At 35.1% G+C, this 27,021-nt stretch overlaps 1 protein-coding gene across 7 annotated transcripts in view; it reads left to right on the top strand.

Moving 5' to 3' along the window:
* Positions 1-27,021, top strand: part of IFT80 (intraflagellar transport 80) — a 151,980-nt gene that overhangs the window by 69,807 nt on the left and 55,152 nt on the right. For all 7 annotated transcript variants that reach the window (XM_087440132.1, XM_087440129.1, XM_087440133.1 and 4 more), the window contains 4 exons: positions 9,001-9,180; positions 12,664-12,782; positions 16,755-16,829; positions 20,167-20,330. In XM_087440132.1, coding sequence (XP_087296258.1) covers positions 9,001-9,180; positions 12,664-12,782; positions 16,755-16,829; positions 20,167-20,330 — 538 coding nt within the window. The remainder of the gene's footprint in view (positions 1-9,000; positions 9,181-12,663; positions 12,783-16,754; positions 16,830-20,166; positions 20,331-27,021) is intronic.

The following is a 27,021-nucleotide window of genomic DNA, read 5'->3' as shown; positions in this document are numbered from 1 at the left end:
GCAAGGAAATGGCTAAAGAGGTATAAGGTTTTGATAGAAAATGATATATACAAAAGATAGGCAGAGATGATCTGAAGTATGTGTAATAGGAGTCTTCAGAGGAGAAGCCCAAAGCAATGAACAGAACAAATACTAAAAGCTACCATTAAAGAAAGATTTCCTCAAACATAAGAGATTCATAATTGATATTGAAAAAGCATACCAGATACCTACAAAAATTGAGCCAGATGGCCAATACCCAGATATATGCTAATAAAACTGTAGAAGTTTAAAGAAAAAGAATAAAGTGCTATGGGCATCCAAGGAAGAGACCAAGTCACTCAGAAAGGGAGGAAAATCAGAATGTCATCAGACTTCTATAGCAGCACTTTGTGCTGGAAAACAATAGGTTAACATGGGATACTCAAAGAAAGAATAAGTGAGCCAAATATTTTATATTCAGCCATGCTGACCTTTAAGTATAAAGATCATAAGCAAACTGCTATAAAGATGCAAGAACTCAAGGAATGTTGTTCCCGTGAGTGTTTTGAGAAGTCTACTGGAGAATTAGCTTCAGATTAACAATATGACTAGGGACATAGTGAAATAAATACTGATTGTGAGCACTAGGTATATATTTATCTGCAGAACTAAGACAAAATGATGTCGATGAAGAATACAGTATAGTATGTATTGATTATAGGCACCAACATTGCAAAAATGGGGGGAGAATGAGAAAGTATGTGAAAAGTAGAATAAACTTGCTGGTTGCCTTATAGGTCTTAACTGGGAATAAAAGGATATTACTTAAAATCATATATAGGGAAAAGGAGAGGGGAAGGATATTTCCTGATTTTCATTTTGCTTCTATTGGACAACCAAGAGAAAAACGTCCAGAAAGGTGGCATGGGGAAAAGGGTATTTTTATAAAAGTGATTAATGTAAAGGTAGTTATTAGATTAAGATTAAAAACCTTCCTGAATACTAAAATATATTCCAAAAAAGAGGGAGAGCAAATAAAATAGAACACATGTGAAGGGCTACATGAAAGCCACACATGTATACACACACATATTACATGAAAACATATTGATCATACTATCAATGGCTATGAAAGAATGTATATATCCATGTACTATAATAGATAATGTCTGCAACATATTGTTAGACACATTTGTATCACTACTCCTACTCCTTTCTTAGGTAAATGCTGGTGCCAACACACACACACTCTCACACACACACACACACACATGCACGCATATTGAAGAAAGGTGTAAAGATAAAACATGAAGTAAAAAATAGTTATCTATACGAGAAAGGAGAGAATGGGGGGAGGGAAAAGAGATAGAAGTTAGACTTCTTTGACCATACCATGTTTTATATATTTTTTTGGTAAATTTAACTTTGGAACCACATAAATATTTTACGTAATTGTAAAACAAAATTAAATTTTTAGAAGGCAATTCCTAAAACTCAAAAGTAAATGAAACAAATGAACCTAATGATGCCTTTGTTGTTGTTTGTATACCTACTCAGAGAGGAACTATTCCAAATGACTTTAAATGATTTGATTGTCTGGCTTACAGTAGAGACTCAATAGAAAATTACCCTGCCGCTTGGAAAACAGTTTGGCAGTTCTTAGAAATGTTAAACATTGAGTTAGCATTGACCCAGCAATTCCACTCGTAAGTACTACATACTCCTACATACTTCCACTCCTACATACTCCTCTAAGTATGTACCCAAAAGAAATGAAGACATGTCTCCACAAAAACCTGTACACAAATGTTCATAGCAGCATTATTCATAATAGCCAAAAAGCTGCAAATCCCAAATGCCCATCAAATGATGAATGGTGAAATAAAATATGTTATATCCATGCAATACAATACTAGTTGGCAATAAAAAGGAAAGAAGTACTGAACATGTATAAACCTTGAAAACATTATACTAACTGAAAGAAGTCAGTCACAAAAGGCCACATAATGTATTAGTCCATTTGTATGAAATGGCCAGAATAGAAAATGAAAGTAGATTAGTGGTTGGCAGGAGCTAGCGGGTAAGGGGAAAGGGAATGACTTCTAGTGGGTATGGGTTTCTTTTTGTGGTGATAAAAATGTTCTGAAGTTAGATAGTGGTGATGGTTGCACAATTTTGACTATACTAAAAACCACTGAATTCTAGACTTTAAAAGGGTAAATTTTATAATATGTAAAATATATATCAATGAAGTTGTCATTTAAAAAAAAGGAAATAGGCTTAAGAGCAAAAAAGTGAAAAAAAATCTAAATTCTTTTGTAACCATTTGTTTGTGGTGTTGATATTGTTATTCTGCATATTTATATTGGTGCTCTTAACAACTGGGATTTTTGGCTAGGTGAAAGGAGATACTGAGGTAAGATTGATTAAGGGTAAATAAAAATCCTGTAGTTCCTGTATTTGAATTGGAAGTTTCAGTTTGAGTTGATGAAAAAATTTCCTAGTTCTGTCCATTAAAAAAGCCTACAAAAGCAATGATCAACTGAGTAACAGTGAACACCCCTAGGACTTTTGGGTTTTCTCTCAATACCATTTTCCATGTTTCTTTAGAAGGAACCAAGTCTCGCTGAAGAAAAGGCTGGTGCCGGGTGTGGGTCAAGAATGAATCTGAAACATTTTGTCATACTAGAAAACAAGAGAAGTGATTATAGGGGAGGAAGAAATATTCCTCTACCCTTCTAGGTTCTTCTGGCTGGTCTAAGAATTAAATTGACATGAGACAAATTAAAAGGAGAAAATCAGAAAAGTTTAATAACGTGTATACATGGGAGAAACACAGGAAAACTGAGTAACTCGCCAAAATGGGTGAAGCCACCACCTTAAATACCATCTTCAGCTAAAGACAAAGGAGGATGTTGTGGGAAGTGGTTTGGGACTTCAAAGAGGAGGAAGGCAATTCACACGGAGATGGAAAAGCAAATGTTTGGTAAACAGATGTTTGCCATGCCTTGCAGAGACAATGAGAGATGGAGAGGACTTTGATCAAATGGGCCTTGCTATGGGCCCCTCTGTCTACCACACATAGTTCATATTATACTGTAGTTATCTATGGTGAGAGCTCCTTCCTGGAACAGACCTATCTTCAGTTCTTTTAGGCAGTTAGGGGGAAGGTCAAAGTTTCTTCCTGAGTCTTTTGCTCTGAAAAATAATCAAGCCAAAGAGACACATTTTGGGGTGGCAAATTCTGCTCCCCAACATGGTCAAAGACTACAAGATTAAGACTAAAGAACCAACTTGAAGGGGGTCCCACAGGCTAAAATTGGGCTAATTTGAGCATTACTGTATATTTATCGAAACACGTCAAATTATGTTAAAATTAATGAGCTCATGATACTAAACAATAACATTTATTGGTTGCAATTGGAGGTTACAAGGGAACCAACTGGTATAATGAATCCCCATTTACCTATTACCCAGCTTCCAACGATTATCAACTAACGGCTAATTCTTATTTCATCTGCACCACCATATCCCTCTTATGTTACCGCACCAGGTCCGTTTTTGCCCACCGCCCAGAAAGCCAATCACCAAGATGACGAGATTGCAGCAGAAAGAGGGCTTATTAATCACAAGGCACCAAGTGTGGAAATGGGAGAATGAATCTCAAATCTGTTTCCCCGAAAATAGGGACTCAGGGATATTTATGGGGTAGAGGAGCAAGGTGGTCTGAAATGATTGGAGGTGAGGAGGGACGAGGTAATTGACGATGTGTGCAAGCCTAGTCAGGCGTCATGCTTCTTCTCTGGACGCATGTTCACAGAATGGCAGCGTTAGCATGCCCTGAGGGTGGACTTCTAACCTCTTGACGTCAAAAGGTCGCTTATCGGACACATATCTGCGTGGGCCCAGTTGATGGGTTGGTGGTCTCAATCCGGCCTGAAGTGGACAAGGCTTCCAATTCCTGAAAAAAATAGCTCAAACACCCATTACCTTGGTGACCCAGGATCCAGGGAGACGTCATCTATAGGAACCTAGTGGGAGTCAGATAGCATATTGCCTAAACAGCATAGTTAACAGTGGCCAAGTTTATCATGCAGATTTAAGTCCTCGCCTTCCATTCTGATAAGTTTCTAGGTATAGCCATCCCCTCCTTCTTCCTGGTACAGGGAAGAAGGCATCCTTACAAATGGAGATTTCCTTTACAAATGTAAATGTCTCTTACAAAGGGTAACCAGAACTAAGAATTGGCTTAGCAAGGACCCTCCCAGATACCCAGAGATGTCTATGGTGATGGCCTGTCCTGGGGACAGGCGTCCCATACCAAACTCTTTTGGTCGGTTAGTGGGCGTGGGGGCCAAAATGTCTTTCAGGCAGAGACATATTTTGAGGTGGCCAGTTCCAATCCCCCATAGTTACTAGCTGCTTAATCATCAATGGCTAACTGTTTGCCGGTTTCACTCATGGCCCAGATTATTTTGAGCGAATCTCTGACATCATATCATTTCATCACTAAATATTTCCGTATATATCACTAAAAGCACAAAGACTTTTTTTAACCAACCTCAATACCATTGTTAAACGTAAAAACAATTAACAATAACTCCTTAATATTATCAAGTATCCAGTCACTGTTCAAATTTATATTTTTGAAAGCTAATAATTAAAGGGAAATAATCAAGAATTTATCTTGCCTTTGATTTATGAACTATACCCCAGGGTAACTGTAGTTGGGGAGCTGTTTCTTTTTGTAGAACTATTGCAGTTAGTAAGTGAAGAAAGAATGATTAGAGTATTACCATTTTGCACCTGTAAGTGAATTAGTAAACCTAGCCAATGATTATCATTTGCTAACAGCATAAGAAGAGAGATAATCAGACACTAAATGCTTCCTGCTGGAAGTACACAATATCACCTATGAAGTTTTTGTGCCAAAAAAATCAAACCTGAATCTGATCAAGACTCTAGATCAGTTTACCAACTTACAGGAAATAAAGAGGACAGAGCAACATGCTGAATGACACAGTGAGAATGTAGACGGCAAAGTCCAGACTGTGGGAAACTACTGGACATGACCCAGTTTCTTCAACTACAGAAAATTCTAAGGGGAAAAAGAAGTGGAAGGGAAACTTATAGATCAAAAGAGAGCTAAGAGACTTATCCACTAATCACAATGATTGTACCTTATTTGCATCTTAATTTCAACAAACTGAAAAAAAAAGACAAGTGGAAAAATTTGAACAGTGACTGGATACTTGATAATATTAAGGAATTATTGTTAATTGTTTTTAGGTTTAACACTGGTATTGAGCTTAGGTTAAAAAAAGGCTTTGTGTTTTTAGTGATATATACTGATATATTTAGTGATGTAATGATATGATGGCAGGGATTTGCTCAAAATGATCTGGGCTGTGAGAAGTACATGGTGGTGCAGATGAGATAAGAACCAGCCATGAGTTGATAGTTGTTGGAAGCTGGAGGATAGAGGTTCATTACACCAGTCATTCTGAAAGTGGTCGCTGGACCAGAAGCTTGTGCACCACCTGGGAACTTGTTAGAAAGCAAATTATTTGGCCCCACCCTAGATCTACTATATCCGAGAGACTGGGGTGGGGTCCAGCAATTTATTTTAACAGTCCCTCCAGGGCCGGCCCTGTGGCTTAGTGGTTAAGTGCACGCGCTCCGCTGCTGGCGGCCCGGACGTGCACCGCTTCTCCGGCCATGCGAGGCCGCGTCCCACATACAGCAACTAGGTGGATGTGCAGCTATGACATACAACTATCTACTGGGGCTTTGGGGGGAAAAAATAAATAAATAAAATCTTTAAAAAAAAAATACCTCCAGGTAATTCTGATGCACACTGAAGTTTGAGAACCACTGCTTTATGTTATTCTTCTTATTTTAGTTTGTGTTTGAAATTTTAATAATAAAAAGTGAAAAAGAAAAAAATTAGGTTGATGAATGTAAGAAACCAAAATGACACATAACTATGAGAAGCTGGAGTAGAGGCTAAGACAAAGGTCATGTAGTTTTTTCAAGAGTTAGATGCATTGGCAAGGTATTAACCGTCAGCCAGCTGCTAAGGGTAGTCTTAAACCAAATCACAGATTTTGAGTTTCTCTGAGAACAGTGGCTCTACATTAAAATCACCTAAAGAATTTTTAGAAACATAACCAGACCTCACCCCAAGAATTCTGGATTTAATTAGTTGGATTCCTGGATTTTGATATTTTTTTAAATCTTCCCAGATGATTCTAATATGCAACCTGAGTTGAGAACCAGTGTCCTAACTTGACAGTGCTCAAGAATCTCTCGAACAGCTCATTAAAAGTTTTCTGGTCCTCATCCCCTGGAGGGTCAGATTCAATAGGATGGGCTGGGGCCCATTAATTTGCATTTCCAATGAGATCACAGGGGATATAGATGCTGCTGGCCTGAGCACATTTTGAGTAAGACTATCCTAAAGTAAGGGATAGTTTGGTTAAAGAAAGAGATAAGCATAAGTGAGAGGGATATTTAAAAATTTATCTTCTGGAGGATTCTTACTGTTAGTACTCCTAAATTACATCCCGGGAGGCTGCCTCATTTCTTTCTAGAGGTTAGAAATGCAAATGTGAATTCCATGGCATATCTGGGAAAGAGAAGAGACTTATAGTGTTAAAAGTCTCTTGAAAAGCACAAATGATAAGTAGATCTTTTTGACTTACCAATAAAAATTATTAAGTTTACTGATTGGACAAAATATAACCCTGTCTCCCCAAATTTAGTAACTTAAACACCCATTCTCTGATGATTTGCTTGTGCTTGTATTTTTTTATTACTAGAGTAATCTAAAAGATAGAGAAATCACTTCTTAATTTAAAAAAATGTAGGAATTTAATATAACTTGGGCATCAGAATACTGTTATATTCTTTGAAATTTGGTTTTAGGAAATAAGTTGCATGTTACAGATTTTATTTTTGTTGGTTCATGTGGACTGTGAAAGAAATCAGAGGAATATAGAATGATGATAATATTATCTAAACATTTCTTAACATTTTCTCTTCTTGGTTAGGATCAGGCATCCATGAGTTCTTGGATAAATATTTCGATGTTTAATTTTGGTAAGATGTTTCTTTCTGGCTGATTTGGTTCTTTGGGTATTTTCAAATCACGCTTTAAAGTAAACAGTTTTAAAATATGAATCTATGGTTTTAAAATACAATTTAAAATAAGATCTCTATTTCATCTACACCATGAGAGTAGACTAGATTTAGAATGAAAGAGATTTGCCATAAGCCTGGTCCAAGCCATTAAGTATTATATATTAACAAATAGAGTCTCATTTGTCTATACCAACCACTTTTAATCTGTATGTAAAATAGTGGTCATGTAGTATTTCATAATTCCTGTTTGTCAAACACAAGTGAGTTAATTTCATTTTATTGCCAGAAGCAGATTATTTATATCCTTGAAGTTCCTAGTCTTTTATACTTATTTTTCAAAAGATGACCTCAAGTGTTATATTATATATAATGTATATGTTATATGTTACTGGTTATATATTCCTGTTTTGAACTTTTTCTTCTTAATTTCAGAAAATGAGGTTTCTAATATTTTTTCGTGCTGGTGATGAAGCAAAGCTTATAGTTTGTTCATTACCTCCTGTTTGATAACTTTATTATAGGGCCTGTTACTTAAGCAACAGTTAGAGGTTTGAAGGGGAGTGGGAGGAGGTTGAAAAAAAGTGTCAGTGAGTGGAAGAGCCCTTTAGCATTTTTATGGTATATGTGAACTTTTATTGGGAATTTAAAGTCTTGTTTTATAGTAGTGTCAATTAGTGAATGCTTTCTACATTTTTTCCAAATTTTTTGTCAATAATCCCACAGCTAATACTGAATATTTTTTAAAAAAATAATAATGTAGTGGGGCCAGCCCACTGGTTTAGTGGTTAAGTTAGTGGTTAAGTTTGTGTGCTTTGCTTCAGTGGCCCAGAGTTTGTGGGTTCTGATCCCAGGCACAGACCTACACACTGCTCATCAAGCCATGATGTGGCCGCATCCCACATACAAAATAGAGGAAGATTGGCACAGAGGTTACCTCAGGGCCAATCTTCCTCAAGCAAAAAGAGGAAGATTGGCAACAGATGTTCACTCAGGGCCAATCTTCCTCACCAAAAACAATAATAATAATAATGATGATGATGATGATGTAGAACAAAACTAAATACCCACCCAAGAGCAACAAAACAATCAGCAAGAAAAAAATCAAGACTTAATTTGACTATAGGCTGTAGGTTGGAAGAATGGAAAGAGAATGTATACACATTTAGTAAAATAAATAAATCATCCTTCTAGCAAATACATATGTTACATCTGAAAAATGAAAGAAAATACATGTAATACCATCTTTCAGAAAGTTTGGTTTTTTTCTTACTGTCTTATCCACACACATACACACAAGAATCTCTTTTGTCCCAGTTGATGCTTATTGATATCTCTAGATAACTTTCTCAAACAGATGGATTCTAGAAGAAGTTATACTTACTGCACTATGAGAAATAAAAAAGATTCATTTACTTATACTTTCATGATTTACGATGTATATCAGAGATGTTTCAGTTACATTGTGTGTTCAGTTTCAGTTTGTAGTGACATTATTGAAATACTGTAATCAAATTTTTAGATGTAGAGACTGTAGAGATGCTTAAGAATTAAGAGGAAGATGTCTTTGTTTTTTCTACAGAATCTTTGTATTTTATTTACCCATTCAGTATTATTACTTAAAAGTAGTAATGTGAATCGAAATGGTGTGGGTGTTTTGTAGTTCTTGAGAGATTTCATACACTTGTATCATGTTATTCTACTGTCTACTTTAAAAATTACATCTAAGTCTTCCGTTCAGTACACTATAATTTTATTAAGAAAAATACTCTTAATAATTCTAGAGTAAAGACACGTTCTTTTAAAAATTATCTTAATATGTTAATGTACACTCAATTTTAAACTTCCTTAAATTTTTTTTTTAATAAATCGATTTTTCTTTTGTTGTTTCTTCCCTAGTGGTCATATGCGTTAGAAAAGCCCAACACTGGCAGCATCTTTAATATTGCGTGGTCAACTGATGGCACTCAGGTCGCTGGAGCCTGCGGAAATGGACATGTTGTTTTTGCACATGTGGTGGAGCAACGTTGGGAGTGGAAAAATTTTCAAGTTACATTAACTAAAAGAAGGACCATGCAGGTATGATTATGTTCCGTGGTTGATTAAACCTGCCTCTTTTCACATTAGTTCACTATACAGAATATGGAATTATCTTCATTATATTTAAATCAAGTTTATAAAAATTCAGTCATATAAGAAATATTTTAACTATACCATTAGTGACTTTTTCATGACATAAGATAAGACCCTTTCCCTGATATAGAACCTGAGTTCCCACAGCTACTACAGTTATGGGTTGAGGCAGGAATAGTAAAACTTGAAGCATTTAGGGAATATGTGGATTCAGCTGAGGAAGGAGGGGAGAAGCTATGACATGTTAGATTTAAATCCTGGAGCAGACTCCAACACAGGCCTAACCTGCTAGTCACTGTCAGGGTTACATTATCTTATTTATTTATAATTGTATGAGTTTATTTAATGTGATTAAAATTTTTTTTTTCCTTTTGAGAATTACCTAAGCTAAGCCAAAGTGGGAAAATGGTAGGAAGATCTTATTGGGAGTTAGGAAGAAAAACAGGTACTTCTGGAGTGAAATACTTTGTAGATTAAGACAGGAAGATTGGGATGTGGCAATGGGAGGTGGGGGGGCAATGTTTTACAAGTCAGAGAACATCAGTGGGAGGGGTTATTTATTCAACTGTAAGCTTCTTAAGCGCACTGTACTATATTTCACTCTTCTTTATCTCCCCTATAGGGCCTAGCCCAGTGCCTTGCATATAATAAGCCTTCAACAAATATTTTAAAAGTTAGTTGACAAAAGGTAAGAGGAGGAGGCCAGAAACAGTATGCTGATGGCAAACCCTCTGCCAAAGCCTATACCCTTTTCTTCTTTTTCCCCTTGTCTGTATCAGTTGCCTCTATCTTCGATATTCAGAATTCAGGTTATTATAATTACTATAAAAATTTGGAAGCATATATCTTGTGATTTCTTGGACGGGTCTATTCAGATATTCTTTAGCCTAAGTATCCAGATTTTTTAATTTGAATAATATGGTCACTAGATTCAGAATAACTAGGTACATTATAATCCAGGATCCAGGGAGACGTCATCTATAGGAACCTAGTGGGAGTCAGATAGCATATTGCCTAAACAGCATAGTTAACAATGGGCAAGTTTATCATGCCGATTTAAGTCCTCACCTGCATCATCAACTATTTGGTTACTCTGAGGTGAGACAAGTTCTGAATTATTTTCCTTTATTTACCAGTTTTCAAATAATGAGATGATTTCCTAGCATGCCCAGTGGGTTTCTTTTTTGTTGTTCTTGTTGATGCTATCATTATAAACTTGCAGTTTTTAACATTTTGATGTTTTTCAATCCATTGCAGTCATTATTTTCTTTAAGGCTCAAGTGGTCCTATCTTTGGCCAGTTGACTCCTGTGTTCTTTTGAGATGATTTCAATAGCTTGTTTGCATTTCTGACAAGATGGTCTAGGCTCCTCTTATATATTTCCTGTCCCAGACTTGGAATCAGCCATTTTTCCAAGAACACCTTTTTCCTTTCGGAGAGAAATTTTATTTAAGGGACCGTGATCCAGGTGTTAGGTGTGCACATTGCTGCTGGTTTGATCATTACTTCTGGATAAAATGTGTTTTTGACAAGTAAAAATATGTCATGAGTGTTTCAAATTCATGAGGTTTCAAATTCAAATTTAAGACTACAGAGTTTACTCTTGATTTTTTACTTGCAACTCTTTTCTTTTATAAGAAAATTTTGGTTCCTAGAGACATTAATGGTCCTATATACATATATATCCTAAAATATAGCTGAAAAATAACAATATCAATATTATTCTAATAACATGTTAGTACTGTTTTCGATTTCTCGTTTTGTTTTTTTAATATAAACAAATCCATGTATCTTCCCCTTTTTTAGATAAAAGATATCATACTATACACACTGTTTTGCATCTCTCATTTTTTGCTTTACAATGTGTCTTGGAGATCACTCCATAGATCTTCCTCATTCCTTTTTATAGCTGTGTAGTATTCCCCACTTTGTGAATGTACCATAGTTTGTTCAACCTATTCCCTATTGATAGATGTTTGGGCTATTTCCAGTCTTTTGCTATTACCAATAGTGCTATATGTAGCCTTGTGTGTATTTCATAGTTTTGCTTGCTTATCTTTGGGATAGAATTGAAGAAGTGAGATCACTGGGTCAAGGATATACATGTATATGTAATTTTGCTATCACTTGTCATGATGATTGATAATAGTTTGGTGAGGATGAGAGTTGAGGAGCAGATAATAAAATATAATATTCCTTATAGGTGTAAGTACTTAGAAGGAGTACTTATAAGAAGTTTGATTTTATCTTCCTATCTTTTTTTCCATACCTTTTCATTCTTCATTAAGACTATAATTGTCACATTATATTTAGAAAGACGATAACATTTTGAGGAGAATTTAAAGAAATATTTACTTCTACATACAATTAATCTCTTTTTCTCTATTTTTCACCTCTTACTATAGTGTTTTACCCATTCTAGTATTGACCAGAGATTAGATAACTTTAACTTGCCCAACATTTTTCTTAATTTATTGCAGATTGTCTATCAACTTGAAGATTTTTGGCTGATACTGCCAAGTGTTAAAATCCTCGCGACCTTTATTCTGTTACAAACTCTTATAGCAAATTTGACTATTTTTAGACCAATCTCCATTTGTTAGTTGATGCTTTAGCCGTCTTATATATTATCTGTGTGTTTTTACATATGGAAATACTTTCTCCCCTCTGTGCAGCTTGGCTTCTTCACAATGCAGTTGGTTTCTTTACTAATACCTCCTACTCCACTTTTGATTTTTTTTTTTTTTTTTTTTTGTGAGGCGGACCAGCCCTGTGCTAACATCCAGTGCCAATCCTCCTCTTTTTTGCTCAGGAAGACTGGCCCTGGGCTAACATCCATGCCCATCCTCCTCTACTTTATATGGGACACCGCCACAGCGTGGCTTAACAAGCGGTGTCTGTGCACGCCCGAGATTGGAACCGGCGAACCCCGAGCCGCCGCAGCGGAGCGCGCGCACTTAACCGCTTGCGCCACCAGGCCGGCCCCTCCACTTTAGATTTTTAAAGTTATTATATGTCTTTTTATAGAATTTAAATTTTAAAGTAAAACCTAACCCTAAAAATAGATATTGTTTTGGGCAGAAATCATATAGTCTCTTTCTAACTCTGTCATACTCCTTTGACTATGTCTCAGTGTTATAGCATTTTTCACCTTATTGCTTCATTGCTACACCATTCAGACTGGCTTTCAGGGTAGACATCTCTATAGGTCTTTTTCTACTTATTTCTAAGACGTTTTCTATGTCTATACTATTGTTGGTTGATTTTTATACCCAAATATGTCATCTTATGCCTGGTTCCTATTGAATTTTTCTTTTTTATGTGGTTAGGTAATCAAGAGTGCATTGAATTTTTTTGTGTGCTAACATCTGATTAAAAGTTTGATGTATTTTAATGTTGTTTGTTGCTATGTCATTTTTCCTTGTTTAGGTTCGTAACGTTCTTAATGATGCAGTGGATTTACTGGAATTCCGTGACAGAGTCATTAAAGCATCTTTGAACTATGCACACTTAGTTGTTTCAACGTCTCTTCAATGCTATGTGTTCTCGTAAGCATCTTGCATTTCTTAAAAATCCAGAGTTTTGTCTGTGATGAGGAATTTATTTTCAAGCTTTCACATCAACATGATTTGGTTTAAACTTAACTTTCTCAAAACCTCAGCTATCCTGAACTTACTCCCAGTCAAGAAGTGATAAAAAGTGAGCTAGGAGCAGTGAAAATAGATCTAATAAAGTTTGTGCATCAAGGGTTAATAATCACTTTTATAATAGAAAATATCTTCTCTGATATAGTGTTTATTCTTACTTTACTCACTGTTCTAGGGAATTTAGTATAATTTGATTTCAAAGCCCAGAGAAGATTAGGAGCAGCTGATAAATGATGGGAAAGGGAATCACCTAACCACTGGAAGAGGAGACAGCTAACCGCCTGACAACAGGCTGAAAGATATTCAGTAAGGACACAAGGAGATATTTAGGCTTAATATCATAGCCCAGGTAATCATGGATGTTCATGTTGATAATCCAGAGTTGTCCAGAAAAAACAAAAGAAAATGTATTCAGTATATTTTATATTAGAAAGCAGGGAATGATTCAATAACATCCAAGAAACTTGAACCTAAAACTTTAAAAACGTACTTGGTATTTTTCAAAGCATAACTTGGTGTGTGCTAGTAAATGTTGAACTGGCTTTCTGGAAACAAACCAACCTGATTTGCCATGTTTGCTGAGTTCTATGATGTAAATACTTCTACCATGGCTGATTTCAGGCTACCAACATGATGTCACTGAGAGCAGAACTGAGAAGAGATGCACAGTAGCAAACCATTATATGGAATTGCCATATAGATACAATATAGATATTGTATAGATTTAAATAATCTCAAGTGCATAGATAATAGTAAAATGTAATAAAATAATCTGGAAGTGATAAATTTTGAGTATTTATTAGTTTTGTTTTGAATGTAACTTGCTTAATTATAAGTTCATATAATTTAATTTTAAATAATAGCTTTACTTTACAGTTGCCTTGCAAAGTTCCTGAATATATAACAATTGGTACAAGCTGGCTGTAGCATGCCACTAGTTGACTTCTCCACTATCCAAAAAACTCAAGTAACCACTATGACACTGTCAAGAGTTGTGAACAGGGGGACGACCCAGGGGCATAGTGGTTAAATTCGCGCGCTCCTCTTTGGCAGCCCAGGGTTCACTGGTTCTGCTCCTAGGCATGGACCTACTTGCCGCTCATCAAGCCATGCTGAGGCAGCGTCCCACAGAGAAGAGCTAGCAAAACCTATAATTAGAATACACAACTATGCACTGGGGCTTTGGGGAAAAACAAAAGAAAAAGAGTTGTGAATAGTTAAGGATTTTTTTTACACTTTATGCTTGTATTTATAACATTATGTGGTTATAGTTTAATCATTGACTATAAAATCAAGCATCTAGATTATGTGTATCTTATTCACCACTATATGCCCAGTACCTGGCACACTGCCCAATATATAGTAGGCACTTAATAAATAAATATTTTTGGGTGAATAAATGAATTGAAAAACGTAAAGTGTAGTGTTATTTTGGTATCCTAAAGCCCAGTAATACATAACACAAAGGTATACAATTTAATTAACAATAACAATTGCTACAATTATATATTAAAAATTCTCACTCACTGTGTGTAAATTTGCTACTAATCAGAATCTGCGACTCAGGATAACAGCCACACCTGGAGGAACGACATGGGAGAAGTACAGGAGAGAGGGATAAAGACACAAGCAGCTCAATTTTATGTTAAATTTTTTTTCTTACACGAAAGAGAAGGAGTAACAGTAAGACTTTGGGAAGATTCCAGAAAGATATCAAGTTAAACAGTTGAGCTATAAGGAAGAGATTATAGAATGTGAGGAAATCTCACAACCACTTAGTGCACATAGGTATTTGAATAATTAATTTTCATGGGTTTGAGGAAGATAGAGAAGATCTCTTTACTTTAGGGCTCTTAATTTCCATACATGAGGGATTTATTCTACTAGTTTTAGTGGCAAGGGCATAATGTTTGAACCTGTAGGATTAGTATCATTATGTGTTACTTGTATTAGAGAGGTTGCTTGTTAAAATATTTACCAAAAGTTTAGTAGCTGTTAATTTTTTTTTGCCACTCTACTTTCCCATACCAGTTAATATGTGGCAAGATATAAGATTGATTTTCTTCTTTTCTGACTTAACCTTGTCTCCTCTCTTGTTGTCAAGACATTTCTTAAGGTACAAAATATTTATTAAAGTGAAATACCAGGCAGCAGTAGTGCTGAGACCTATCACCACCAAAATCTATTTCATTAAATGAAAAAACCTGCTAGTGTTTTAGGTAATACTAGCTATCATTTATTGAGCACTATTATACTATCATTTATGTTCATGATCTAATTTACCCTGTGTATTGAGTAGTAGTAGTAGTATTCCCATTTTACAAGGTAAAGAAACTAAAGGACACAGAAAGTAAGTAACTCGCCCTAGGTCAAATTACTTCTTTACTAAGGGAAGATCTGGGATTTAGTAACTGTTGCCCCTTTTATAATAAAAAGGGCATTTATTGTTATTATAGTTTCTGTTATAATAAAATAATAAAAATATAATTAAAAAAAAACCATGCAAGCAATATGCTGGTTTACATGAAAAGAAGTTCCAGAAAAAGGAAATAATATGTAAGTATTCTGTGTTAAATTTTCATTTGATTTTTCAAATAATTGTATAGAAAATACTCTTGTTCTATTCAACATTGTGGTTTAGGGAGTTTATATTCCCGTGGCGTGTGTGTGTGTGTGTGTGTGTGTGTGTGTGTGTGTGTATCTCAGTTGTCAGAAATTTCAGATATTTTTTAAGGAGACATTTAAAAAACCTCGCAATCAGTGTTCTTATCAGCTCTCTTGACAAAGAATGAAGGTTAATTCTAATGAATGCATAAATGAAGCATGCTGTGATATTTTTTCTGAAGTACAAAAGCACATATCTTTATCATACCTGTGAACCCCAGACTTACTAATTAGTAATAGCAATTTATTCATTGTTTTGCTTCATGCATGCATTTACTTATTGAAATGGGTATCAGACTCTGCATTAGCCAAGATTAATTTCCCGCCAGTGTGCCTATTTACTGCAAGCTGCCACCTCCCCCATCTTTCTGAATAGGAGATTTAATCTGATTTAAAGAATTGGTTCTATGAAAGTAATTGAGAGAAATTCAGAATACATAGGAGTAATAAAACATATTTTAAACTGTAAAATAACTTTGATTATTTGAGGATGGGTTTTTCAGTTTGTAAATTTTCTCTCCACCCATCCCTATCTTTGAATCACTATACTATAAAAACCAAAGGAGGTGTTTGTTCATTTATTCATCCATTAATTCAATAAGCATGGTCATAGCTTACATTTGTATTGTATTTTACAGTTTACAGAATGTTTCACAGAAATCTTCATTCAACCCAACAGTAACACTGGGAGACCTGTAGGAAAAATAATCATGTTCATCATGTTATTGTTATTATAGTTTCTGTGTGTTGAATATCTGCTATGTAACAGGCAGTTAGCTAGACACTTTAGGTACGTTGTCATTATCTCCATTTTACAAGTAAGGAAACTGATGCTTAGGAGTTTAAACTTTTTAAGATCATATGGCTGATCTTCACATGGGAAACATTAGATGACTTGCCCAAATCATAGATATAATAAATGACCGAACTTGAACTTAGCATTTCTCAATTCACATATTGTGATACCTAGAATAAACATTTATTGAATGCTTACTATGTGCTAAGTGCTGGGGACATGGTCTGCTTTCTAGTCAGGAATACAGACATGTAAGTGAATAATTTCAGAACAATCTGCCAAGTGCTGTAATAGAAATATGTACAAAGTTACTGTAAAACTGAAGACACTGTTTAAAATGAGTATCTATCTACTTATTAAAAAGTATTTGGCATTTTAAATGTTAATAAATTTCCATTTTACTTGTCTTTTAGTACGAAGAACTGGAATACACCACTTATATTTGATCTCAAAGAAGGAACTGTTAGTTTAATTCTGCAGGCAGAAAGGTAAATTTGTTTATCATGTTTGACTATTGAATTTGGGGTTAAAATATTTCAAATTGCGGTAAGGCACTCTTTAGAGCATGCCTGTTTACAGAATGGTACATGAGTCATTTGGAATCAAACAGTTTCTACTATTTATTTTTAAAGAAAAAAGTAAGAGAATAAGCTCTTAGATAAGTGGTTCTGAAACTTTTTAGTCTCAGAATTTCTTTACATTCTTAAAAAGTTGTTGAGGGTTATTGTTGCTGTGCGTGACATTGAGTTGATTCCAACTCCTAGCGAGCCTGTGGACAGCAGAGCAGAATGCTGCCCGGTCTTTTTGTGCCATCCTCGCCTTCCGGCACTACATCAGACGATGCTCCACTGCTATTCATAGAGTTTACATGGCCAATTTTTTCAGAAGTGGGTGACCAGGTCCCTCTTCCTCATCTTTCTTGAGGGTTATATGTGGGTTATATTTATCAGCATTTACTATAATAGAAGTTAAAATTGAGAAATTTAAAAGGTATTAATTTATTAAAAACGATGAGAATAAACTTATTACCAGTAAACATCAGACTAATGAAATGAGAGAATGAGAGTGAAACAGGCAAATTACTATGAAGTAGTTTTGACCTCATGGTCCCATATTTTTATTCTGTTCTGTTTTTGTTTTTGTTTTTAAATATTGGTTGAAACTCATTGATATTATGAGCCACTACTAGGCTGTGACCTGAAGTTTGAAAAATAATATTCTCTACCAAGACTTTCAGTGTATACAGGACTAAGAAACTCCAGGCCAATTAACTGGAGTAAAGTAGGAATAGCTGTTACTCAGGAACCCATACTTTTCCCTGAAAACAAGCAATTTATCAAATACAGTGATAGCCTACTGAATCAGAGGTCAGACTTTGAAAGCTGCAACCCAAGGAAACCTGGAATAAAGTATAAGAATATAATCAACAATTACCTAAACTATCTAGCCATGAAATCTTTGCACTAAAACCATGTACTTTATTCTTCATCCCTTTACTCACCACCTAGGCAGCTGTTAACAGTGTTATGATAAGATTTTCTAGCCCACAGCCTTTTATAAATAGCAAACCAGAAGAGGAATGCTGGTGGGCTGTTAGACGCTGGCACAACGACAGGGAGAAAAGTGACTGCCTGGCAAGGGAGCACAGAGAAAACTGAAAGCACAGGACTGTGTAGCCCGGGAGCATGATTATTCTGATGTACCAACAGATTCTCATGAGTATCAAAGCGATCAGTTAAACAGTTACTGAAGAGTATGAGCATCATATCAATGACCTTGAGTGATTAAGAAAAAAATTGTGTCAAATTTTGTATCATCGGTTTAATGAAGTTGAAATATGATTTATTTATTTAGTTATATCATAAATTTTTAAAACAAAAAGACATCTTTGCTACTTAAACAGTAGATGTCAGCTATCCACAAAAACGTATTTCTGACATTCTTCTTATTCAAACAGTTCCAAATAAATTTATTTACGCATTATTTATAAATATAGTTATTGAATATGCTGTTAGTACAGGCATATGTTAATGGCATAAATGATTAGGTATTTAAAGAATATTTTACTTACTACCTATTGCTGGTCTTAGTACATACAGAAATGATTGCCCCTTGAAACACGGTGTTCACTCACAAGGAGGTTAAAAGCTATACTGTTTTGTTTAGAAGAGAAAATGCTTTTAGTACTGAGACAAAGAATATATACTAATATGATGTGTCACTTAGTCAACATGAGCAAATACTGTTTTCATACACTAATGTGTAAGGGCCAGACCCTTCAATTAAACAAACTACACACCAATACTCAAGTATCAATTTAATTAAAGTGTATATATTTGGTATTTGTTATATACTAACTTTTCAATGGTTTTAGTGTTTATTTCCTATTTGTTTCCATAGCAAGAAAGAACAATTAGCACTTCGTGAATCAAAAAGTAGTTCTGAATCGGGGCCGGCCCGGTGGCGCAAGTGGTTAGGTGCGCGCGCTCCGCTGCGGTGGCCCGGGGTTCACTGGTTCGGATCCCGGGCGCGCACCGATGCACTGCTGGGCAAGCCATGCTGTGGCAGCGTCCCATATAAAGTGGAGAAAGATGGGCACAGATGTTAGCTCAGGGCCGTCTTCCTCAGCAAAAAAAGAGGAGGATTGGCGGATGTTAGCACAGGGCTGATCTCCTCACAAAAAAAAAAAAAAAAAAAAAGTAGTTCTGAATCAAGGATATTAAAACCTTGAACATAAGATTTTAAAAAGTAATAATATGAGGAATGAGGATTGAGGAACCATGCGCTCCAGTATAGAGGTAATGAGTGTAAATCATTACAACCTTTCAAAGGGCAGTTTAACAATATCTATTAAATTTTTTAAAGTATATGCCCTTTGATCCAATTATTGCATTTCTAAAAGTTATATTAAGGAAATAAGGTAGACATACAGAGATGTGTATACACTCTAGACGTTCTTTAAAACAGTGAATAATTTAAAATAAATGTCCATCAGGAATGAGTTAAGTAAAGTTACAGTATATCCATACTTTGCCATAAGAGTTACAGTGTATCCATACTTTGCCATAAGTCATCTCTATGGAGGTGGGATTGCAAGAGATCTTTTGCTTTCTCTGTATTGTTTGAATTGTTTTTTGCAATGTTCATAAATTTTCAAAGGAAAAAATAACAGCCATAAAATATTTACATTTTGACTTAATAAGAAATTGACTATACAGAACCCTATGCCTTTAATATAGCTGTCAACACAGCAAATGAACCTGAGTCCCTGCTGTAAAGAAATGTGTTTTTAGATATGAATACATTTACTGATAGTTATCATATTATTTTAAAATCAAGGCATCTTATTTTACTAAATGCTGGTCCTGATGTTAATTTTTGAATCATTTTCACTGTTTTAGACTTTGACCAGTATTTAATCTTTAATTATCTTTAGCATAATCTTTAGTTGTGAAATATATATTAATACTGTTTCATGAAACAAATAGTATCTGGCATTAAAATCACCAAATTGTAAATTATAAGATTTCTTTTATTGCCTTTGTATAGAGATGCTTCTTTAGGAAAGGAAATGAATTGCAAGTATAGTATAAAAGGAGTCAAAGTTTTAGTATATAGGCTGGTTATTATGGACATCTTCATTTTTCTTCTCCTACCTCCACCACAAAACAAAAACCTAGAAAACAAACCAAAACAGCCAATGTTGACTTTTCCGGTTGTTTTATGTTTCATTCTTTGTATATGGATAAAGGATAAAATTCTCTAACGTAAAAATGAAAATATGGTAAACTATTTGAGAATATATTTTTATTCTTTATTTTTTAGACATTTTCTTCTTGTAGATGGTGGTGGTATTTATTTATATTCTTATGAAGGGCGCTTCATTTCTTCTCCAAAATTTCCTGGAATGAGAACAGATATTCTGAATGCACAGACTGTCTCTTTGAGTAATGATACCATAGCAATAAAAGACAAAGCTGATGAAAAAAGTAAGTGCATTTTTATAATTTTCCATGTCACATTTCCATGAAATTTGTTAACACTGTAAAATTTTCTTAAATTAACTTTCGTTTCCTCATCTATTAATGCGTTAACTTTATATGAAACAATTAAGAGCCTCCTAATTTGTCCTAAGCATGAATTAATTAAGGAACTAAAGTTGTCATGTTATACTCAATTGATGGAATAATTAGATATCACAACATCAAAGCTTAGTGGTAAGGAATAAATCTTTATATATTCAGTAGCTGTTGGTAGAGAGTTTGAATTCAAGGTTGTGAGTCCTAAAAATGTATTTTAGTTTTTTAAGTTTATTGATCTTTTTTAATATTCTTTTTTTCCTCTTTTGCTAACAGTAAATATTGTGCTTCATTGTACTATTTGTTTTGCTTGTATATATTTATATAAATATTTGTATGTTCATATATATTTGTAATTAATGAAGTAGAATAAAGTTATGAATAATTTTAAATTTTCATATAAAAATCTAGACCACATTACTATTTATAAATAAATATAAGTATGTCAGGTGTTTTGGAATTCCATTGTACAGTGAAACCTTTTTATTAAGGTATGGCTATATCACAACAACATTTTAAAAACAAATATTATTGAGTACTTACTATATGCCAAGTACTTTTCTAGAAGTTGAGGATACAATAGTGAATAAGGCGGGCGGGCCCCGTGGCTTAGCGGTTAAGTGCGCACGCTCCGATGCTGGCGGCCAGGGTTCGGATCCCCGGCACGCACCGACGCACCGCTTCTCTGGCCATGCTGAGGCCGCGTCCCACGTACAGCAACTAGAAGGATGTGCAACTGTGACATACAACTATCTACTGGGGCTTTGGGGGAAATAAATAAATAAGTAAAAACAAAAAACAGTGAATAAGGCAGACAAATAAACAAATATATAATAAGTAGTTGGCTAATGATATATGCTGTGAAGAACGTTAAACCTGGGTGAGGGAATAGAGAATTCTGGAGGTGGGGCAGGGGAATGACTATAGGACAAGGAAGTGCAAGGCTTCTGAAGTGGGAATGATAGACATGTAAAAGAAACTGCCGGAAGGCCATGGAACTAGGTCAATTTGAGCTAGGCAGAGAGTGTAGGAGAGGACAGAGAGATAAGCAGGAGGCAGATCATGTAAAGACTTGGCCATGGTAAGGATGTTGGCATGAGAGAAAGAGAGGAGGCGAGCATATTGTCCTATGTTTTTATCCTGAATGAATGAGATGGAAGAAGGGGAGGGAGGAAGTTTAGAGGAGGTCCACAAACCAAGAGTTCTATTTTGGTCATGGTGAGTTTAAATACTTTTTAGATGTCCAAGTAGGAATGGAGAGCAAATAATAGGATAAACAAGTCCAGGGCTCAGGAGACAGTGGGGGACTAGAGATATAAATTTGGGAGTCATTGGTGTACAGGTGGTATCATGGCAAAGAATGGAATCCCCTAGGAAGGGAGTATAGACAGAGAAGAAGACCAAAGACTGAGCACATCAATATTCAGAGGTGAGTAAGAGGAGGAGGAGCCAGTGAGGTGAGAGTGAGAGGGAGTTATCCTTAAAGCCTAGTGGAAAAATAGGAAGTCATTGTTTTTCTCTGTTAATACATATTGCTAAACATTGTTCATTACTGTGACACGTTACAAAAAAAACTATGACCTGACCGTTAATTTTGTTAGTTCACACCACAGAAGACCTAATTCAGGAGCTGGAGCACTGTGCAACTTTTCACTTTTCAGTACTTTCAGATGGCATCACCTTTCATACTGGTAGGAAATAGAATTCTCCTAAATAGAGCTGTCTCTTCATGCCTTAGGCCTTCTCTGAGAGAGGACATTTGGTAACTGTTTTGATTTTGAAGGACTTCCTTTCTGGCTAAAAAATAGGAAAAGAGAATGAAATAAAATAGTATCTAGATAGCAAATTTAAGATGGCTGTGTAACTGTTAATAATTTGGAAGTCAGATTTTTGTCTTCAATAAACTTAAATTTGAAAATCCCAGTGATCACTAAGTTGTCTATACTTTTATTATTCAACACCGCATATTTTAGATTGAAGCTATAATAAAGCATGTATTCTTCCCACTGAATATACGTTATTCTGAATTTTTCTATAGTTAATTCACATCTGAAACATATTTCATTATTCTTTAATTCTTTGATATTTCATAGAATTTTAGAGCTAAAGAGAATTAGGAACATTTTCAGAAATATGGATTTATCTGCCAATAAATTATCTGTTTAACTTACGTAAATTTTGATTGTTGAACAAGATAATCATATAATTCCATTTTGCTGTAAACAGAAAAATCAAAGGGACTAAAATAAAATTATTGTAGAACTGATATAAAATGAGGGGGAAGATATTTTCCTTATGTTCCTTTATAAAGAAACTAGTATTCATTGATGGCTAAATTGAGATATATGCTAACAATAGAAAACACAATTGAAGTACCTGGAATCTTTAATATGAAAAATTTCCTTTCAAGGGGACCATCCACGTCTGAAATCAGTGATTCCTTCCTAATTGGGAGCTCCTTTATGGGCAGGATTCTTGTACCAAGCACAGTACTCTATATTATAGTAGGTGCTCAATAAGTACAGGTTAAATGGATTTGAATAGCTCTTTGGGTGCTTGATTAAGTAGTAGAGGTACTGCTTTTGACTTCCTTCTTCTCCCCATCCACCTTGCACAGATCAACTATGATATTAGTGTGGGTGATTATTTGAAACAAATGTCTGGGTATTGGGGCAGTAGAAGTTAGAGAGCAGTTACTTATGTTTAAAAGCAACTCTTTCAGCTGCCAGCTCCTTAATTGTTCTTTCTGCTAGTTTCTGTTACATCCTAACACTAAAATACAGGTACAGCCTCCCGTAGATCAGGACCACTTACAGTTGTGGAAAGAAGTAGACAAGGTCATCCCTGTACCTCCAGCTCTTTGTAATATGTGCAGTCAGGAAAAGGGTGGAAGGCTTTTATTAAAAAAAAAAAAAAATGTTAGTTTGTATCACTATGAAAATAACTGGGTTTAGCCAAGCCCAAAGCATTTTATCTAAGTGAAACTAAAATTTTCTAATTTTTGTTTCTATACCTAATTAAAAATTCTGTTACAGGATTTTTTCTTTTTCATTTTTCTCAGCAATTTTAGAACATAACTTATTGTTATGACAGGATTTCCTCTGTGAATATAGCCAGTGACCTCAAACTTAACATCCTAAGATTTACTAATAGCTAATAATCAATATCAATATACTACAAGTGTGATCCTCTGGATTTTAAATATCATATTATACGTATTTTAGCACTTTTAGTATCTGTATAAATATCCAATTTTTTTGCTGACTACCTGTGCCACTTCTGTCTTTTCAGTTTTGTAATCCTATGTGTATGTTCAGTCATATAAAATTACTCCATGGGGATGAATCTCAGGCTGGAGTAATTTGGAAATTACTTAAAGAGAATCACCAAAACATTCCAACAATCTCCCTCTCTCCCCACCAACAATCTTTTTTTTTTTAATTTTTTTTATTGATGTTTTAATAGTTTATAACATTGTGAAATTTTGGGTTGTACATTTTTGTTTGTCCATTGCCATATATATGTCTCCCTTCACCCCTTGTACCCACCCCCTACCCCCATTGCCCCTGGTAACCACAGTACATTTTTCTATGTCCATGTGTTGATTTATATTCCACATATGAGTGAGTGATCATACAGTGTTTGTCTTTCTCTTTCTGGCTTATTTCGCTTAACATAATACCCTCCAGGCCTATCCATGTTCTTGCAAATGGGACGATTTTGTCTTTTTTCATGGCTGGGTAGTATTCCATTGTATATATATACCACATCTTCTTGATCCAGTCGTCAGTCGAGGGACACTTAGGTTGCTTCCACTTCTTGGCTATAGTGAATAATGCTGCAGTGAACATAGGGGTGCATAAGCCTCTTTGGATTGTTGATTTCAGGTTCGTTGGATAGATTCCCAGTAATGGGATAGCTGGATCATAGGGTATGTCTATTTTTACTTCTTTGAGTAATGTCCATACCGTTTTCCATAGAGTCTGCACCAGTTTGCATTCCCACCAGCTGTGTATGAGGGTTCCTGTTTCTCCACATCCTCTCCAACATTTGTTGTTTTTTGTCTTGGTGATTATAGCCATTCTAATGGGGGTGAGGTGATATCTTAGTGTTGTTTTGATTTGCATTTCCCTGATGATTAGTGATGTTGAACATCTTTTCATGTTTGGCCATCTATATATCTTCTTTGGAGAAGTGTCTACTCATTTCCTCTGCCCATTTTTTGATCGGGTTGTTTGTTTTTTTGTTGTTCAGTTGTGTGAGTTCTTTATATATTATGAAGATTAACCCCTTGTCAGATATATGTTTTGCAAATATTTTCTCCCAGCTGGTGGGTTGTCTGTTCATCTTGATTCTGGTTTTGTTTGTCTTGTAGAAGCTCTTTAATCTGATAAAGTTCCACTTGCTTATTTTTTCTTTAGTTTCTCTAGTCTGGGTAGGCATGTCATCCGAAAAGATTCCTTTATGACCAATGTCAAATAGTGTGTTGTCTATATTTTCGTCTATGAGTTTTATGGTTTCAGGTCTCACCTTCCGGTCTTTGATCCATTTTGAGTTAATTTTTGTGAATGGCGATAGCAGATGGTCCACTTTCATTCTTTTGCATGTGGCTGTCCAGTTTTCCCAACACCATTTATTGAAGAGACTTTCCTTTCTCCATTGTATGTTCTTAGCTCCTTTGTGGAAAATTAGCTGCCTGTATATGTGTGGTTTTATTTCTGGGCTTTCAATTCTGTTCCATTGATCTGTGTGTCTGTTTTTGTACCAGTACCATGCTGTTTTGATTACTATTGCTTTGTAGTATGTTTTGAAGTCAGGGATTGTGATGCCTCCAGCTTTGTTCTTTTTTCTTAGGATTGCTTTAGCTATTTGGGGTCTTTTGTTGCCCCATATGAATTTTAGTATTCTTTCTTCTATTTCCGTGAAGAATGTCATTGGGATTCTGATTGGGATTGCATTGAATCTGTAGATTGCTTTAGGTAGTATAGACATTTTAACTATGTTTATTCTTCCAATCCATGTGCATGGGATGTCTTTCCTTTTCTTTATGTCATCATTGATTTCTTTCAATAGTGTCTTGTAGTTTTCATTGTATAGGTCTTTCACCTCCTTGGTAAGATTTATTCCTAGATATTTTATTCTTTTTGATGCAATTGTAAATGGTATTATCTTTTTGAGCTCTCTTTCTATTAGTTCATTATTAGCATATAGAAATGCAACTGATTTTTGTAGATTGATTTTGTACCCTAAGACTTTGCTGTAGTTGTTGATTATTTCTAATAGTTTTCGAATGGATTCTTTAGGGTTTTCTATATATAAAATCATGTCATCTGCAAATAGTGAGAGTTTCACTTCTTTGTTGCCTATTTGGATTCCTTTTATTCCTTTTTCTTGCCTAATTGCTCTGGCCAAAACCTCCAGTACTATGTTGAATAGGAGTGGTGAGAGTGGGCAGCCCTGCCTCGTTCCTGTTCTCAGAGGAATGGCTTTCAGTCTTTCCCCATTGAATATGATGTTGGCTGTGGGTTTGTCATAAATAGCCTTTATTATGTTGAGGTACTTTCCTTCTATACCCATTTTGTTGAGAGTTTTTGTCATAAATGGATGTTGTATCTTGTCAAATGCCTTCTCAGCATCTATTCAGATGACCATGTGGTTCTTATTCTTTGTTTTGTTGATGTGGTGTATCACGTTGATTGATTTGCGGATGTTGAACCATCCCTGCGTCCCTGGTATAAATCCCACTTAATCATGGTGTATGATCTTTTTAGTGTATTGCTGTATTCGATTTGCCAATATTTTGTTGAGGATTTTTGCATCTATGTTCATCAGCGATATTGGCCTGTAATTTTCCTTCTTTGTATTGTCTTTGTCTGGCTTTGGTATCAGGGTGATGTTGGCCTCGTAGAATGATTTAGGAAGTGTTCCATCTTCCTCTATTTTTTGGAATAGTTTGAGAAAGATGGATATTAACTCTCCTTTGAATGTTTGGTAAAATTCACTGGAGAAGCCATCTGGTCCTGGACTTTTATTTTTGGGGAGGTTTTTGATTACTATTTCAATCTCTTTACTTGTGATTGGTCTATTCAGATTCTCCATTTCTTCTTGGTTCAGTTTTGGGAGGTTGTATGAGTCTAAGAATTTATCCATTTCTTCTAGATTGTCCAATTCATTGGCATATAATTTCTCATAGTATTCTCTTATAATCCTTTGTATTTCCGTGGTATCCATTGTAATTTCACCTCTTTCATTTCTAATTTTATTTACTTGAGTCTTTTCTCTTTTTTTCTTAGTAAGTCTGGCTAAGGGTTTGTCAATTTTGTTTACCTTCTCAAAGAACCACCTCTTTGTTTAATTAATCCTTTCTACTATTATTTTGGTCTCAATTTCATTTATTTCTGCTCTGATTTTTATTATTTCTCTCCTCTGCTGACTTTGGGCTTTGTTTGTTCTTCTTTTTCTAATTCTGTTAGGTGTAATTTAAGGTTGCTTATTTGGGCTTTTTCTTGTTTGTTAGGGTGGGCTTGTATCGCTATGAGTTTCCCTCTCAGGACCGCTTTTGCTGCATCCCATATGATTTGGTATGGCATATTTTCATTAC

This window comes from Ceratotherium simum, chromosome 15 (genome assembly GCF_057802395.1).
Source record: "Ceratotherium simum simum isolate JZ-2026a chromosome 15, ASM5780239v1, whole genome shotgun sequence".
NCBI classification, from domain to species: Eukaryota; Metazoa; Chordata; class Mammalia; order Perissodactyla; family Rhinocerotidae; genus Ceratotherium; species Ceratotherium simum.
This window is presented reverse-complemented; position numbering and strand designations above follow the sequence as displayed.